The sequence below is a fragment of the Thunnus thynnus genome, chromosome 12 (assembly GCF_963924715.1).
Source record: "Thunnus thynnus chromosome 12, fThuThy2.1, whole genome shotgun sequence".
NCBI lineage: Eukaryota > Metazoa > Chordata > Actinopteri > Scombriformes > Scombridae > Thunnus > Thunnus thynnus.
Genome location: NC_089528.1, coordinates 9,591,542 through 9,610,506, shown reverse-complemented (window position 1 = coordinate 9,610,506; position 18,965 = coordinate 9,591,542). Strand labels below are relative to the sequence as shown.

Below are 18,965 nucleotides of genomic sequence, written 5' to 3'. Positions count from 1 at the left end.
TTTAGCATCATGCTGAGTCATTGTTACCTGTATGAAGGGGCAGTTTCTTCTGTCAAATATGATTAAGTGCTGTTTGTTTGCGCCCAACAGAAGTAGAAAATTCACCTGTCCAGACAAGAAATGTGGACTTTGAACAATTACACAGTTTAAAGAAAGCCACTCCTTTCATACACACACACACACCCCAATGTTAACAAGGCCGTACATTCATTCAACTCCCAATGATAATAAAACAAGAGATTATTTACAACCCACATTTAATAAAATTAGTATGATCAGTCAAAGTCCTCTTTTTTAGAACCAACACCTTTATTGTCAGTACATGAATCATATTTTTAAATGACTTGGAGAGGTTTTCTAATATAAGAATAAAAAAAAGGTCATTATGGAGGGTTTTAGCCTACAACAGTAGTATTTCTGACTAACCATTTCCACTTATTCATGGTTGTACAATATCAGACTTTAACAGCTTAGGAAATGCAAAATGTAGAGCAATTTCTGTCAAAAGTCCATCAAACATAGGCTAATTTCCCTCCAAAAATGTCCTTTCAAAGCATCTTCATTTGTTTATGTGAAAACTACATGATATGAGTAGTCATGTGGTCTATTCATTTATAACTTCAAAATCAGGGTGCAGAGCTGGTCAGGTCACCTGACAACATGAATTTCACCTGACTTCAAATGTTAAATTGGTCAAGAGGTTAGCACACATTCTGCAAGATATGGTTTATATTGAGTGGCTATGATTAGAATAATGATTGAGTCCTCATCCTCCTCCTCACTGGCAACATTGCTTATGACTGAGGAGTCCCATCCGTGGTGTCGTCCAGCCCAACAGGTGACAGCCAAAGTGGGCGGTGGTCAGCATCATCCCAACCAAAGCGACGTTCCCAAATGCTCCCCTGACTCTTTTTTTAGGATCTGATTGGGAATTATGATAATAGCGCCTTAAAATGCTACATCCGTTTATAATGAAAGAGCAGAAAAAAAAAGAGCTGTTTAACATTATCTTACCTCCTGTAGCGTACCCATGTGCATAAACCTCTCTGCTTATGATCCATACAGCTCCAAGTCCACTGGTGAGACGCTGTGACAGCAGACACACACACACACACACACACACACACACACACAAAGATAAGCAAAGGCAACACACTCAGACATATCAGGATTTGACATGCAAACTATACATTTCTCCCCAGAATTTCTACATGGGATGGTCACATTACTCTCATTGTGTGCAATAACTGCATTAAGACATGTATTCAACAGCATAATTTGGAAGTATTATTATGGTGCAACAGCAGAGTAGAGCATGACAGTGCAAAATTGAGCTTACAGGACAATGTAAACCACCAACAGCCAGACAGAAAAGGAAGGCAGGGTAGACCTCCAGCCTAGTGAGAGGTGATAACAGCATGTTAATTTAAACCTCCTTTTCCATTGTTATGGTACTTTGAATCATGAGAGCTTAGTGCAAAACATCAGTATGAACCGGGTGAGTTTTAATTCAGCTCATACTTACGTGTTTTGGTGTCCACGCTGGATACAGTTGAAAATGTTTCCATTTTCTGGGTCGTCACTGTACATCTGAGGATACTGCAAGGCAAAGACACTTCATTTGTATAGGCGAGCACCTTTCAACAGCAAAGACATTTAAAGCGTTTTACAAAAGCCAAAAAAAAAGGCTCCATGCCCAGGCATGAAAACATGTTAACAAAGTGGAGATGGAGGTGTTTTATCTCCGATAATCTGCTAACTGAGCACCAACAACAGCTCACCTGCACATTGTACGTCTTGCGGGCTTTGCCAACTTTAACGGCCAGGTGTCCAATCATCAGCATGCTGGCAAAACCAGTTAAGACCACATATCCATATTCTTTGGAAAGCACAACCATCTTGAAAAACCTGTAAGAGGAAAAAAAAATCTCATTCTAATTAGTTTAGATTGTTCTAAATAAAAAGTTATTATACCGTTTTATCATTTAAGCTTTGGACTAACTGTGAAAGGAATAACTACTTTGATTTTGATACACATTTGACATTTCCGTTACAAGCAAGAAAGGGGAAGAATTCTTTTTCAGGCAAATAATAACATAAAAGGCTGCCGTTTTCGTGCATATGAAGACACACAATGCTGGTGCTTGTCAACATCTTAAACTCTATTAAACTTATGATTCATAAATATGTCATAGAGGAGAAATCTGAGGCTGTAAAATGAACAGCGCAGAGCAAGGACGCACTCAAAACGAAAGGTCAAATGAGGATCCCAGCGGCGCCATTATAATGTCAGGTTTACAACTTTAACAGCAAACATGTGAACGTCTCAGCACCCACTGACACATAAGCGTTTACCTTAAGGATGCAGTGTTGCCCTACGATGTCGACAGCTGTAACACACAGCAAGCACACTCAAGTTTCAGACTTATATATCCGCGTGCGTAAAGGCTGACGTAACACAGCGAGGGCGTGGTGACGCACAGACGGTCCTACTGACAGCCTGTCATTAGACGCTGATTTACTCGATAGTTTTTAATAGCTATGTGCTAAATATCAAGGGAACATCCCGGGTTGCATTTACTAATGTAGCACAGTGCTCCACAGCTATAAATCCTCCATTAATCCATTAATCAGCTCCATCATCTAACACGCGCTGTAAACCGCAGACAAACTTAACTGCTAGTGTTATATACGTACGTTACCTAGGTTACCAATGAGAATTAATGAGGAGGAATACATGGGGATTTGATCTCTTTAGGTTTTGAGCATTTATTCAAATGACACATTCTGAAAAGTTAAGATGCAAAAACTCAACCCAGACTTTCTGAGAATTTTCAAGAGTCATAAGACAAAAATGTTGAGAACCAGTTGATCTGAAGTAGCTACAGCTTCTCTGCCAAGGAGAAACAATGATTTCTCTTCCAGATAAATATTTCTTCAATGACATAAAAGCTATTGCAAGAAATATTGTTTTTGGAGCACATATGTCACCTCCTCCTCCTCTCTGGTTTCTTGTTGAACCTGAGGTAGATTTATAAATGCTTGAATAAATGCTTAAGAGGAGTTTTCTTATCTAGTAGAGTTAATTATCATCAGATATTACAGGATATTGCAGATTTGAACTGCTGGGTCTAACAATTGAGGAAGGAATGCACATTTGGGTAGAGACTTGATAATCTAGTGACATCTGGGAACAAGCCCTTGATCAATAATATGCCATCTGTGTGTCTTTTCTGGCTTGTGACCCCTGCTGATTTGATTTCTGCCCTTGATTTCAGTTATCTGGGAGCCCCCTTTTGATCACAATTCCTTTACCCACAACTGTATTTTCATACAGTCTGATCACCATCCCTGAGCCCACTGTATAACTATCCCTCTGTCCTCTGGGTCAGTCTACTGTCTCAGACCTGCTCTACTAATAAACCACCACCACTTCAGCAAACTTTGAACAAGGACTCGAGTGACTTTCTTCAACACAATCCACTTAACAGAAGGACAGGATTTTCTCTATACTGTATGTGACCAGCGTTTTATCTGATAGTGTCAGTGATTACAGGGAAGTTATAGGCCTTCTTCAGGTTAAGCACAGGTGCAACTATTAAAATTAATGATGGCCACATGCAACTTCAGTGTCTCAGTAAGCTCTGCCAGTGAGTCAGCATCCACAAAATTGCAGGGCCTCAGAGCCAATGAACCTAAATGAAAGGCAGCAAAAAGTCTGCCCTCTGTTGAGGCGACTAACTTGAATTTTCTACTTTTATCACTTATCAGGTCAGTTTGAGGTATGCAAAACACTGTTAATGTCATTTGTTCTTCAGGCTCACTACTGCATGAACCACCGACATGGGACTGAATTCAGACACAGGCCAATCATTTTAGACGTATCATTATCATATCATTATATCATATTATTCTAATCATAGCTGGCAGCTAATGTAATTTCATGACATTAACTGTGATTGATGGACATCATTTTGCCGTGTCAGTAGAACATCAAGTGTCCCAGTAGTGTTGTCTTTTTTTTTTTGCTGTGTATGACACAACAAAACATATTCAATGCTCACAGGAAAAACATGAGTCCACATGTCGGTTGTTGTTTTAAACAATACAGGTTTGAGGAATGCAGATAAGACCTTGCAACCCATACCATGTGCCCGACATGCTCTACTACTCTACATTCCATAAACAAACACATGTACTTTCTTGTCTGACCAGCCTTTTGTTAGTTACTTTTTTAAAAAAAAAGACTGCTAGCTGAGTTTTGTTAGGTTTTGTATATTCTTGAAATGATACATCTGCATGCTGTCATCAAAAATAATACAGATGAATGCTTGTGTCTTAGGAAACTCATAACAGTGAGTGTTGCATGCTGCAGTAGCTGCTCAATCCACAAAACATTACCGAGTATTCATCACTAGATGTCCTCATAGGCAAGGCAAGGCAAGTTTATTTGTATGACACATTTCAACAACGAGGCAATTCAAAGTGCTTTACATAAAACATAAAAGGCATCGAGAAAAATTTTAAAAGAAACAGACATTTAAATACAGTTAAAAAGAGTTATTTAAGAGTTAAGAGAATAGAAAATAAAAATAAGCTCAAATAGTTTATAATATAACATCACTGAATATCCTTGACACAAAACAGCTGTGTGGATTAGTTAAGTCCACAGGATATCAAATGTGAAAAAGCATTGGGTTATACACGGCTAAAGGCCTCCTGGTCTTTTTTTTTTTGACATACATGAAAAAGGGATTAACTTTTTGAGTGTGAGCCAGAAGGAGTGAGCGTGGTCAGTGTGCGGTGGGTTGTTGACTGACGGCTCGGGGTAGTTTCTTTCGCGGACTGTCAGCAGCACATCTGTCCTCCTCCTCCTCCATCATGCTGAGTCTGATTCAGCACTTCAACACCTACACAGAGAACCAAGAATAGACTCAGGACTCATACTGAGACTGGAGAGAAGAGGAAAAACAACTGCTGCATGAGACCACCCTGTCCCATCTCATCTCATCCCATCATCTGCTGGCAGTGTACTGGGTAGAATTTGAATTTTTGGGGGAGTATTTGGCTGAAATATCAATCATTATCATATAAGGCCTGAGTGTTATATATATATATATGAATATAGGGACCCCCCCCCCCCCCCTCCATTGTCATCACTGCCCCGCTCTCTTTGTTTGCAAAGCCAAAAAGCAATATGCTCCATGGGTTTAAGGTTTAAAGTGCATCTGCTTCTTGCTCCACCATACACACACACACACACACACACACACACACACACACACCTGAGGCACAATAAATAAGATTCAACACACACATGCCCACAAACATACATTTTTAATTTTTAATCTTATATAGGAGCAGCTTCCACACACATGCGCACACACACCTGAGACATATGTGGATGGTGATCACTGCGCCCACAGCTGTAGCAATAGGTCACAGTTATTATAGGTTCCACAACTGTGCATGGATTACACTTTGCTTCACTCAATATTTCATGTTTTTCTTCCATTACCGCCGCTGTCCAGAGCTTTCACTCTCGCTCCAGCTCACTCCAAAGCATGAGATCACTCCACAACGCGCCCCCCACCCCCCACCCCCCACCTCCACCCGCCGCGCAGTTCAGTGCGTCCCCCTCATTTGAATTCAGTTATGGAGAGCGAGAGGATGGCAAGCATGTAGTGGAACAGCTGACCGTGATCACCACCGTGAGTAGCGCAGCATGAGGACACGTTGGGAGCTTTTACAATGTGTGAATAGCTGTGTTGTGATAGAAGAAACCCGATGGTTCTGTGAAATCTGAAACAACATGAAGGCTTCTGCCTGTCAAGTTCAGCACAGTGGATGCGCGCTGGATCCAGCAGACAGGATGAACTGAGACATTACGCGCAAGAGGCTGCCACGGGCGAGTGTCAGTTTTGACCTTTGTGGAAATAATAACAATCATTCTGGGACAAACAAGTCGGTGAGCATGTATCAATGAAGAATGTGACTGCGTCTGACTGTCTCCAAACGGGGTTGATGAAGCCCTCGGCGGTGTCATGCGTCTTGCCCCGCAGCCAAGCGCGCAACCCTTGCGGCTGATAGCTCTACTTATCCTCACCACGGGGGTGACCACATCCCCGGTGCTCTCCTCGGGCTGCCCGGACAGGTGTGTGTGTGATGACCAGCTGGTGGTTCAATGCGCTGGGCAGCACTTGACCACCTTCCCGGTCAACTTGCCGCTGGCCACGCGGCAGCTTATCATCTCCAACAACCGCATCGTGGAGCTGCCGCCGCTCGCGCTCAACTACCTTTCCGATCTGGTGTACCTGGACTGCAGCAACAATTCCCTGACGGAGATATCCGAGTCCACGTTTGGGAATCTACGGAAGCTGGCCTACCTGGATCTCTCCTTCAACACCTTGGCCAGGATCGAGGACCGGACGTTCGGCCCCTTGGCGAGCTTGGTGATGCTGAGGATGACGGACAACCCGAGGCTCTCGGAGATTCATCCGGACGCCTTTGCCGAAAACGCGGCCCTCCAGGTGCTGGATGTGAGCCGGAACAACTTGACGGTCCTCAACATCACCTCCTTGATCGCGCTGCCCGCCCTGCGCTCCGTCGGGCTCAGCGGGAACCCCTGGAGCTGCGAGTGCGACAACGAGGACCTCTGCCTGTGGGTGCACCTGGAGGGCTTCAAATTTCAAGGTTTTATCAGTCTTATATTCTACTTTACTCTAATGTCATACAAGGTGACAACCTCAACGTGACCAATTACTTTTGCTTCTTTCCATACATCAACTGGGCCATTTAGATAAGAACAGGTGTGCTCCAGGTATGAATTATTGGATAATGCATTGTTAGGTAAATTGTTGGCCTTTTGTTGGTGGCTGCGCTCATACAAGGCAAATAAACGGCCTGTATCCCACGAGAAGTTGGGAAAACTGTTAGGTCTGATGAGGAACAGGAAACAGTGCTGCTAAACAGTTAAGATTCCGTTAATAGCATTTGTTTATCTCATAGTTTAACAAAAATCAGTAAGTTTGTACCACTTTCCAGTAAGGCACCTTTTATAAAATTTATAATCAGTAAGTAATGGCTTGATTAATGATTAGTAAATCATTTATTAATGCTTTATAGAAGAGTTATGAGGCATTAATAAGAACACATTTTGGGTAAATAGTTTGGGAAAAATCACTCTGTGAGTTGAGTCATTAACAGTCATAAGTCATTCATAAAGAGTAAGTTATATGTTTTCCTTAATGTTGAAAAATAATGTATACATCATCATTAAATGATTTTCTGCTGTAATCAAAGTTTGTAGTAAATGTTTTGAGAAGGTCAAAGGTCAAACTGTTTACTCAAGCATGCTGGAGGAGGATAACACCAGCCACAACCTGGCAACCCAAAAGTTGTTCTAATTATGGGCTTATAAGTGATTTATAATGCATTAGCAAAACATTTATAAATAAATATCTGTTAACAAAGCCATCAGCTGCAACTTCTACATTCTTTATAAAGGGTGTCTCATCAGAGAGTCTGCTCTTAAACAATTCAAACAGCAGATGAGAAACGACATGGATGCTCATATGCAATCAAAAAGAAAAGGAATTTAAAAATAATTTAAAAATAGGGGGAAAAAAAGAGTTTCATAACAAAATGGCAGAAAAGGCCTCACTTAGACCCCTTTTAAAGAAGTAATGACTCTGGAATTCCCTCACACCATGACACATCAAACCCCCCACCCCGTGTCACGTCTGCAGCTGCACACACAACAGATAATATGATGCAATTATCGCCCACAGCTTTATTATTGTTAGTTATATCATGAAACATATCTTGTTTAATGTATAACACGTAGAGTTTAGATACATGTAACCACAACTCAGCTATAGTGAAGTCTGCAAAAGTTCTCCTGTTTCTCAGCTTTCATTGGGATGAGGCGCAGGTGACAGCAGCGGAGCGTGACAGCATTCAGATATCAGATAACAAAGAGGGTGAAAGAAGATCGGAGGCACGGAGCCATTTGATTTCTCCTCTGGCAACTGTGTTCATTTACTCAGCCCTGTATGCTTTCTGCAGTTTGAGAGGAAAACAAGAGAGTCTTCTCTATCTTTAATGGATCATAGCTGCAGCATCGGATATCGATATTGATCCCCCTCCCTTTTGTTTTCAAGCTGATAGATGCATCTGATATTCCACAATCTTTCTTACTTTGAATTATAATGCCTGTGCTTTGGTGTGGATGTTTCACTATGCAAAAGGGCAGCTACTATTTATAGTGTCATACTGAGGAAGAAGCCAGTCATAATTCTAACACCACAGCTATAATACACACACGCCACGCTTATTGAAAAGGCATCCCCTGCTTCTCTCTCCCACACACACACATGCACACACACGCATAGTCCCCGTGCAGCTCGGTCCAAAATGAATCCTGCAAGAGCTGTCCTATTTTCCTGCTGCTCACTGCCTTTTGTCTAACTTAATTTGGAGTGGAGCCTCTTCCAGTGTTGCAGTGACAGCTGCCAGCAAGTGAGAAGGCAGACACATGGACACACACACATTCTCCACCTCTATTATACATCTCTCTCAAGCAGACAACAGCACAGACAATACCTCAGAGCACCTTGTCTCCTAAAACATGTGGCACATGCATACAAATAAATGGTCACGTGTGCACACATGCATACGAACTCGCAAGCACACTATTTATAAAGCACACCTTTAGTTCTTTGGGAGGTTGGGGGATGTGGGGAACGGGGGGGACAGAAGGATTACACTTCGGAGATGCCGAGTTTTTTTCGGTTGTGAGCTCTGTCTCCGAAGCCTTGTTATCTCTCGTCTGGGTTCCACCTGGTTCATGCAACACGGCTGGCCTGTCTCCTCGGTTTAGGGAACGCATCAATAGTGAGCGAGAGAGAGAGAAATACAGAAATAAAGCTTCAGGAAGGAACCAACAGATTCTCCTCTGTCTTGCCTTCCTGGTTAGATTAGCACTCTCCCAACTGTTATATAAGGAGAGTGTCTAGAAATAGAGCAGAGTGTGAATGGGGGAAGGAGAGAGGGAAAGCCCTCCCCTTTGATGCCAGTCCCTTTGGGGTAGGGGGTGGGACGGGGTGGGCGAAGCCAGAAGGGTTTCCTTCTAGCTGTCAGGCACACACACACACACACACACACACATACATACATACACATACACACAGACACGTGCACATTAGCAGACTCTGCAAGGACAGAGATAGAAGATGGGAAAGTTAAGTCTCGTGGAGGGGGTTTGTCTGCATGTGTGTGCATGTATGCGTGTCTGCATGCATGGATACGTGTGTGTGTGTGTGTATGTGTGTGTGTGTGTGTTATAGTCTGACAGCATATTGTGTGAACAGTGCACAGAGGCAGCCGTTGAGAGGATCAGAGTAGGCTTTGAATTCTCTGTGGTAGATAGAGCTTAGAGAAGCAGACTGTCCTCGTGTTCTTCAGCTGCATGCTCACTTTCAGATCTGAGAGCCACAGAAGAGCTTTTTTTGAGGATAAGAGCAGAGATTTATGCAGACAGAATGAAAAAAATATTATTTCAATCTTCCTATGAAATGAAGTTGTCAAGCGACTTGACTGAATCTACAGTATGATACCTCTCACTCTGTCAAATCCACTTCATTTAAAAAGAGAAGATTTAAATGATGACAGATGAGTGAGGGATTATTAAACTTCAAAAGTGGGTCTGGTAGAGTGGTGTAGAATTATAAAAAGTGTGTTTTGTGTGTGCCTCTGCGTTGCACGAATCAAGAATCCATTTTAATATAATTATACGCCAGAATACCTTCAATTTTACATCAAACACTGATACGGTGAAAAAATATGCACACATCCATAACAGCAGTGGAATATTAATGAATTATTATGTAATAAGATACACTTCAAACTGTGATATACCGTGTTATGAGTGCTCAGTGGCTGTTATTGTGAGACGTTCTTCGTTTTCCCAAGATATCTGTCAAAGCGGCACATGCAGATTCAACAAACATTCACCCACGTGTGTGCACAAACCGCATTATTCAGAGCAAAACAAGAGGTTTAAGGCTGTTGGTGTAGAAACAGGGTTACAGGAAACCGTTCCCTGTGCAGAAACTTCCAAGTCTTTTGATCTCTCCCATTGGGAATTCCCCCAAGCACAAAAGGTTTTTAAAAAAACAGAAGCTAATTAAAAAACTGTGGCCGTATGGAGATGGCAAGACTCTGTTGTGTTGCACCCAGTTTCTGTTCACACCAACAAAAGACTCAGCCAAGCTTCGGGATTATTTTCTGAAAAATTCCTCTCATGTCGGCTGCTGCGGAGCTCGACATCCATCATATGGCGTTTTTAATACTGACTGATAGGCCTTTGAAATTGTGTATACAGTATCTACTGTAGTTTTCTGAAAAAAAGAAGGAACTCAACATTTCTATTAGGATTTGGTGGATTTCTGCAAGGTCTTAGTCGTAGTCATACCCGGTGCCTGATGATGAGAAACCTTATTATCTGTGGTTTCAAGCAGACACAAAGGCCCAAGTCTCTCTCTAATCCTGTGATGGAGAAAGGAGTTTGAATAATTCATCCACAATTTTTTTTTTTGTAATTTAATGCTGCATCAACTCAAGACTCTAGTAGACGGGAAGCCAAAGCCATGTAGTGTCCTGATAAAGAAGGCAACATCGTGAATGCTAGTGCAGCTTTCTGCGTTTTGGTCTTCTAGCTGCGTGAAGCTGAATATGTTATGGATATCTTTAGCTAAGTCTGCTGCAGCGTTTACAAATGTTATGCAAAACGATATGTAGTGATATGTTTGAATTATTTAACAGGCTGCTCAGTTGAATGCCATATGTATAATATTTCCCATGCTGAGTAACTTGTGCATTTTATTACAGCTCTCACGACATCAAAGGATCCCATTAAATCATATGCTAATTACTGTATATGTGAAGCTGCATGTGGAGCTCGGCAGTTTAATACATTTTAAAGGTCCGGTTTCAGTTTGGGGTCCCATAAGAACGCATTGTTTTCTGACAAGGTTAGAATAGTTGCAGTCATTTCACATGAGAGGTGTTTGTGTTTCTGTTTGTGTCCTCGCTTTGCTTGCTGCTTTGAAGCTTGTGCTCACTTAGAAGAAGAGATGTCCCATACTTCCTTGCACTATGCAGAGCTGAGCAACATTTGAATTAAACTGTGATGACAGCTGAGTGCTTGTGTTGCCTGCAGTGTCAATCAAATCTGATAAAAACCACACTCACACAGAAGGATTTTTTTTCTCTACAAACTTTAACTTGTTGCTTGTTTGTTGATTGATTGTTGCTTATTTAGACATTAACATTAATGAGAAAGATATTGAGATATATTTAAAAACAAGTTTTTAAGGGATATAAAATTAATTATATATGCATCTGGTTATTGATACAAAAGCAATATATTATAGACAATTATGTGTGTTATGTGTATCACTGTCTTGAGTTGATGTCATGTGTCAAACGCACACTCTCTCACAATAGTCTGAACAATACCACTCCAGGTCAGCTGACCTGTCAAATGCATGTCTTAGGTTGTAACATCACCAGCCTGGAGTTTTGACATATGACAGTTGAGGAAAAAGGCATTTCTGTCTCCCAGCGTTACAAATCATACACTGTATTTCTCTATCAAAAATGCTGATATATTGTATTCTGTTCTATTCTCTATGATTAATTATCATCACCAGTGGCGGAAAGTAACCAAGTACATTTACTCAGGTTTTGTACTTAAGTACAATTTTGAGTTACTTGTACTCTACTTGAGTATTTCCATTTGATGCTACTTCATACTTCCACTCCACTACATTTCAGTGGGAAATATTGTACTTTCTGCTCAACTACATTTATTTGACAGATTTAGTTACTAGTTACTTTTCAGATTTGACACAATGGATAATTTAACACATTGTTTAAGATGAAACCAGTGGTTTCCAACCTTTTCGGCTTTTGATGTCTTACAAAAAGCAGTGTGTAGTCGGGGTCACATTTCAGATGTCTATGAGTTGTTAACAGCTCCACCAAATAGTGATTTTTCCCTCTAAACTTCTCACATGGTTTCATTTCAATAAATGTTCAAATGATCCAAAATTTCATCAGAAATCAAAGATTAGAGAAAACAAACAAAAACTGAAAACAGATTTATGTATCAGAATTTTTTCTTCTTTTCACTTCCATTAATCATCTCATAACCGCTCAGATTTATCTGGTGACCCTTTGGAGGGCCCCGACCCCTAGGTTGGGAACTACTGGACTAAACTAACTAACTGTATATAAAGTAGTTGAAACTAGCTCCACCTCCAGCAGCTACAACAGTAACATGCTGCTGATGCTTCAGTATTACTAATCTAATGATGTCATATATAATAATATATCAGTCAGAGGGACCAAACCACTACTGCAATACTTTAACTACATGTTGCTACTAATACTTTTACTTAAGAAGGATTTTTCATACTGGACTTTTACTTTTAATGGAGTGTTTTTAAATTGTTGTATTGGTACTTTTACTTACGTAAAGGATCTGAATACTTCTTCTATCATTGTTCATCATACATTGTTGTGTGTGTGTGTGTCTGTGTGACAGATGAAGGTCAGACGGTGTGTGGCTCACCAGCTGACATGCAGGGCCGTCGTCTTGGTGAAGTGGGGATCCAGCTACGGACGTTATGCCACCAGACTCTGGGCTCCTGGGACTACCTTTTCTTTGTCATCATTGGCTTTGTCATCTTTGCCGCCGGCACTGTGTCGGCCTGGGTGATGGGCGTCATCATGGTTCTCTACGAGCGCTACATCAAGAAGAAAGATGAGCAGCTGGATCCTGACGATGAGGGGGAGACCAGTGAGGCCGGACGTAGCTCACGGGCCAGGAGTAACCATGGCAACGGGAATTTAAAAAACGCACATACTGTTTAAAAGCTTACCCCCACCTTGCCCGCCATGGATTCCCACAGTGCCTCCTGTCCACTTCCAGGACTGTCTGTGAAGTCTAATGAAACTCCAATGAAACTGAGTCGGTTTAACAGGCTCAGCTCTGAAAGACAAAAAGAGCAGATTCATCAGAGAGGAGGAATGTCATTCTCTATTAGTGGGCTTTCAGGTGACGTGAAACACTCTGGCTGCCATAGTGGAGGTCCCTGGCCCTTGACCATATATGCAAATGTATTACTTTGCTTTATGGTTTATTTATTTTTAATATTTGACTGGAAAGTGGTTATCCAGGCTGAAAAGGAGGCTATATCAACCAAGCTGATTATCCTCGAAGTAGCTTGCTGATCTGACTATAAGAGACCGTTTTAGCCGGTAATCAATACCAGATATTCCAAGCACATAGATCAAGTATCAAAGGTCACACTTATAGGAATAGTTCGACATTTTTTTGTCAAATAAGAATATCGATGCCACTCTAATATTAGCTTAGCATAACATAAAGATAGGGTTCTTTATGGGGGGGGGGGGGTGTATGCGCTGAACTATCTATTGGCTGACAAGACTCTAGAAAGTCACTGCTCTGTGCCTAGAAGCAGTCCGGCACATAAAATCACAGCTTCTTGTTTTTATACTTCAGTTTTACAGATTAAATAAACAAGATATAACTTGTCAATTAGTGAACTATAGATGTGCAGATTTTGTTACCTTTGGACAGAGCCAGGCTAGCTGTTTCCCTCTGTTTTCAGTCCTTATGCTAAGCTAGCTAAGCTAAGCATCTTCTGGGTCCAGCTTCAAATTGAATGGAAAAATATGTAAGTGGTATCAGTATTCTCATTCAACTTTCTGCAAGATAGTGAATCAGTGAATTACCCAAAATGCTGAACTATTCCTTCAACAAACATCAAACCATTTCTGTGCAAATAAGAGCATGAAAGGAGCAGCAGTGCTAATCAAAGTCCAGCTAGGAACATCAGCCAGCTTTACCTAGTGTAGGATGTTTGTTTTCAGAAGAGATTCTGCCACTGAAAAAAATCTGATTGACATTGTCTTAGTATAATGAATAATTTGCTTTATGACATATATAATTTCAGCATTAGTTACTAACTCCAGTGGAAATTACCATAAGAAACCCTCTGTGAGAAACTTTTTTTTGCCAAATTCTGATTCAAAGTTGGTAAACTGAATAAAATATGCATGTTGTCATGATTTTTTGAATTGGATATACACATGCTACTAATTGGATTTAACAATCACATTATAGACCCTACTTAGCATTGTTGGCACACAAACAATTCTCTAGTGGACCTCCATGTTGGCACCAAGCATAGTAGGAGAATTATGACAAAGCTTCACAGCCTCTATGTGAAATTGAAAGTCGCTCTATTCATCATCAGTATGAAGGGAAAGGATAAAATGCATTTCAACAAAGCATCTACGTCAGTGTAAATTTGAGTGTATGATGTAGCTGTACGTGCGACTGAGATTTTGCACATGTGAGTTTGTCAATTTGTGCACCGGTGTGTTTTTGCTAGTTTACCTGCCCTCATCTACCGGCCCAGAAACAAACTGCTGTCAAGGTATTTGTGTTGAAGATCTACAGTATTTGTGAGGTGGTGAGCCAACATGTGCCAACTGCTGAGGTCTGTCTTGGCAGCGGGCCCTGCTGGATGGCAAGTAAACAGGCGAATGTGATAATTGATTTCCACTCTATCCCATATTTGTTGGGTAACTGGTTTGAGTGCAGTGTCCTCTCTGTTTCTGCATGCACTGTTGATGCACCAAGAAGCCTTATGAGGTGTGTGTAAGTTTTGAGGGAAAACAGATAAATAAAGGAAACAGGATTTACTGCAACATACAAATGATCCTACATGTAATAATTTGAGACTCATAAAAAAATTCCATGCTACTGATTTCTTAATAAGTGAATTACACATTGTATTTTACACTTTGAATTGAGTGAATTTACAAGGAATTCACTCCAACCCTGTTGGGTATCTTCAATGAATCTACAGTTGTAACAGTTTTACAGCAATAAGACAGCTAATGCTAACAGGAAAAACAGAGGAAGAGAATCATTTCACTTGGAAATGGTAAATATCAACCAGTCAATATTTCTTCAGTGTGCAACGTCCCAGATCATAAATTCACCACTTCCATATTTTTGCCTCTAGTTATCTAGCTGCACTGCTCCATTGACCCTGACATTGACTGTTACAAACTTAGGAAGGAGCAAGAAGGAACAAAATGCTTGTTGGACGAGGGAAATCAATATGCTAAAACTGGCTGCTCTACTATGCTATTCTTTATATGTATCTGTACAATCAGTTGAATTATTTACTTGATTTATGAACAAAATGTAACTTTTGAAGGACCTGAGAAGGAGGGCATTCTCTTAAAATGTCTGAACCAGCTGTTATTTCCCTCACTTTACAGTGTGCTGTGCAGATTTCACTTTATACAAGATTAATACTGGCTGTGGTTAGTATCAAATGTTTGGATGTATGCAAGTCCAAGATAATAACCTGCCGTTGCATCTGCAATCAAAAATTATGTGATGACATGATCTGAGACATGATCTGCAATACTGCTGAGAAACTTTTACTGGCACTCACATCTGCATATGGTTGAACTTTGTCCAAAATCAACAAGATACACAAAGTTATTGGTGTAACTAATGAACCAACAGTGTAATGATAGTATAGTATACAGTATAAATATGCAATTTATAGCTGGTTGAGTGGCAGTGTGAAATGCTAAATTTATTTTCTATAATTGCTTTGCCATTATAGACCTATTTCAAGCACACATGATGACATGAGATGCACAGGGATCATTCACATACATGGTGACTTGATACCATTTAGATGTTCCAGTTTCAGCACTCTGATGTCATGCATACTGACTCAGACACTTAATGGAACGGAGTCATCATTAATGTTATTAATTACACCTGTGCTTTTCCTGCTATGACATGAAATGTCTATTGTTAAGTTTTTGCTGTTGCAGTTAGTGAAAAAGGAAGTCATTCTTTGATAAAAGTGTAATATTTCTCCATTACACCACTGATAGAAGACACTCAGGAAGGAATACTGTGTGCAAATGTGTGTGCGTTTGCTTGCTCTCCCTCTTCATGTAAGTGAGTGACTTTGACTCATAGCAGTATGCATAACTATGCATGTACTGGCCTAAACGTACTTACTGGCATGGCATACGTAACTGGATGCCAAAAGAGTCAATCCAAGATAGTGACCCATGTACTGTACCTGTAAGTTGCCTACTAAAGCAGTATGCTGAGATGCCTCCGAACATTTCAATCACTGGTTGCTGGTAGCTCTCATGGCTTTGGGTGTAATATTTGCATGGAGCCTTTCAGTATATACAAAATGCATTGCATAATGTGCATGTCTATTGAGGTCTGTGTACTAAAATCATATCTATATCTACATACTGTTCATGCATATTCCAGATAGTCTCGACAGTGAGGGTGTATTACATTCTGCTAAGCACACAGATCAGGCCATGTGATGCCACAGGCAAGGGTGAGGGTGCGGCCTGGAAATAGGATAGCTGGGTGCCCTAATTCATGTCAGCACGGTGACACGGATGGAATGACAAGGAATACCCACATGTCTCCCTTTCTTAATAAACACGTACAGCTACTGCTGTTCTCACACAAGGCGAACAGCTGGCTCTGAAGACTCCGTCAGTATTGACAGTTTTTGCTCCATATGGGCACTTGGAGGTACAGTGAAGCTGTTAAATATGCTGAATTTCAATAACATACTAAGTGTCTGAGCTGAATTTCAACATTCTGCACTTTTTACGCCCCCCATGCACCCCACAAACTCATACCATATTTAGGCAATGTACTGCATGTGCACACAGGCAAATGTGTCAGTTCTGCCTCCATAACCGACTCCAACACAAATCACCTCTGAGTAGAATATATTGTGTAAAAGCTTAGAAGTACATGACACCACTGACACTGACCAGAGCCATCATCAAATGTTGAAAATCTAAAATTTACGGGAATAGTTCAACATTTTGGAGAAAGAAAATGGTTAAAATACTTGAGAATGGATATTTGTTTGCATTTCTGTATACCATAATTCACCAGCCAGACAGAGGTAGTGGTCAGGATGTGCTTCAGGGCAGAGATGCACTCAGCTGGCTACGGTCACATCAGTAGCACAGCTGTGACCGCGAGGCAGTGCACTGAATAGCTATCGGAAGCAGAAGCTCCTGCGGTCTTGTTTCCTGCCTGTGGTTGTTAACTCATGTTTTTTGTGCTATTGTGTACATCTACTGAGCCGAAGGCAAACTGGCCACTGTGAAACGCCCGCAGATGGGAGATGTGACATCAAGTAAGAGCGGCTCTAACCGACCGTAATAGCCCTCTGACACATCTATGTACAAACACATTCACTCACTCACTCAATCACACACACACACAGACAAAACAGGAAGAAAATCCTTTCGTCACAGAGCAGTGGATTGACTTACAGTAAATTTAGAAATATGGGATGTATTTCCAGTGACTCGTGCTTGCAAACTGGGTGCCTGTGTTTCAGTCATTTCAAGAAAATTTCATCATTAATCACTGCCACATATAGATGACAGCACCAAATTACCGCCAGCCGAATCCAACCACCCATACTGCTGTGCTAAGCTGGAACATAAAGGAACTGCTGCAACTTATATTAAGTTAAAAATATTTCTTATGCTTACAATTGTAAACAAACTGTATTAATGAGTGCTCCTGTTTTGCACCTTTTGCTTTAATGATTTGTCACTTAGCTTCATATTTTGACCACACTGAGGCACAATAAGAACAATGCCTGGCTTTCAATACAGGCAAAAAAAAAGACTTTCCAGAGTTTTCTCCTGTTTCATTTCCCTGACTTTCTCTATCATTATCACATGACATCATAAGACATGATTTGTCAGCTGGGATTTATTTCAAATTAATGAAATTAATGTGTTCGATCCTGTGTTACATACTGTATGTTTTGTATTGGACTTGATATTGACAAGCTCTACTGAGCCCTCCTCTGGGAAAGTGGCTATTGATTGATGGTGAGGATTGAGACCCTGCTTCCACTTGGCAGAGAGGAGGATGGTCCTACTGCTGTTACATATCTGCACACAGGCTCAGGGGCCTGCCAACTCTGTATCCTTCCCCAGCAATAAAAGGTCATTTAAGAGGAGATGGTGTGTCCTTTTGTGCGTCATAGTTCTGCCTGGAGAAGTGTTTTTTTGCTTTGTCTTGTTGTTCGACCTCTCTTCCTACTCTTTGAATGTACTTTTTCTTCTATTCTGCTCTCTGGGTATTTAGGTTAGCGGGTGTCTAATTAGCATCCAAGTCAAAAACCTGTATTTTGACCTTTTGGTCTACACTGGGGCCATGTTAGCTCAGAGGCATACCTGCACACACACACATATGCACTGCAAAAACTGCAAACACACACGCATGGACTGGCACACATGTGCATATAAACTTATACTAAGGTACAGATGTGTTGTATTGTACATTAGTATGTGCTCAGTGCCCAGACTGGTTCACAGTTATGTTAATCCAATAGAGCTGTCTGCACAAGTGAGATAACGAAATGCTTAGTTACACTAAGCTGCAACTCAAAAGCAGCACAATGCTATTTCAAACTGAGACAGAGAATCTGCAAATTGGTTGGTGGTATTTTTGCACCAACAATCACGGAGCATGAAAGGGTCTTTAATTTCCTTTGACTCACTTTATTCCTCTTATCTCCAGCATGTCTCTCTCTATCCCTCCCTTGCTTTGTTTATCTTTTCTAAAGATATTTTTGGCTATAAGTCCTATTTTTGCACCTGTCAATTTCCCTATAGGCATCTCTATTTCTGTCTTTTTGCCATTTGCCTTTCTTTCTGCTCTTCTCTTAAAGGAATAGTTCAACATTTTGTGAAAATACGATTATGTGCATTCTTGTTGGGAGTTAGATGAGAAGATTGAAAACACTAATGTCTGTGTGATA

General features: G+C 40.9%; 2 protein-coding genes across 2 annotated transcripts; one reads left to right on the top strand and one right to left on the bottom strand.

The window, feature by feature from the left end:
* Window positions 1–288: 288 nt before the first annotated feature.
* mgst3a (microsomal glutathione S-transferase 3a) lies at window positions 289–2,497 on the bottom strand. Its single transcript, XM_067605232.1, has 6 exons — window positions 2,356–2,497; window positions 1,782–1,908; window positions 1,526–1,599; window positions 1,340–1,397; window positions 1,015–1,087; window positions 289–921 (listed from the first exon to the last, which is right to left on the bottom strand). Exons 2-6 carry the CDS (start codon window positions 1,896–1,898, stop codon window positions 779–781), a joined length of 465 nt encoding a protein of 154 aa, XP_067461333.1. The 5' UTR covers window positions 1,899–1,908; window positions 2,356–2,497; the 3' UTR covers window positions 289–778.
* Window positions 2,498–5,640: 3,143 nt separating this feature from the next.
* Window positions 5,641–18,158, top strand: LOC137193832 (leucine-rich repeat-containing protein 52-like). The gene is made up of 2 exons (XM_067605226.1): window positions 5,641–6,693; window positions 12,611–18,158. Exons 1-2 carry the CDS (start codon window positions 6,045–6,047, stop codon window positions 12,937–12,939), a joined length of 978 nt encoding a protein of 325 aa, XP_067461327.1. The 5' UTR covers window positions 5,641–6,044; the 3' UTR covers window positions 12,940–18,158.
* Window positions 18,159–18,965: the final 807 nt, after the last annotated feature.

Coding starts and splice junctions, on each gene's coding strand:
- LOC137193832 (XM_067605226.1), top strand. CDS start 6,045: ATGCGTCTTGCCCCGCAGCCAAGCGCGCAACCCTTGCGGCTGATAGCT. Junction 6,694..12,610: donor GGAGGGCTTCAAATTTCAAG/GTTTTATCAGTC, acceptor TCTGTGTGACAG/ATGAAGGTCAGACGGTGTGT.
- mgst3a (XM_067605232.1), bottom strand. CDS start 1,898: ATGGTTGTGCTTTCCAAAGAATATGGATATGTGGTCTTAACTGGTTTT. Junction 1,600..1,781: donor GCAAGACGTACAATGTGCAG/GTGAGCTGTTGT, acceptor TTTGCCTTGCAG/TATCCTCAGATGTACAGTGA. Junction 922..1,014: donor ACATGGGTACGCTACAGGAG/GTAAGATAATGT, acceptor ATTCCCAATCAG/ATCCTAAAAAAAGAGTCAGG.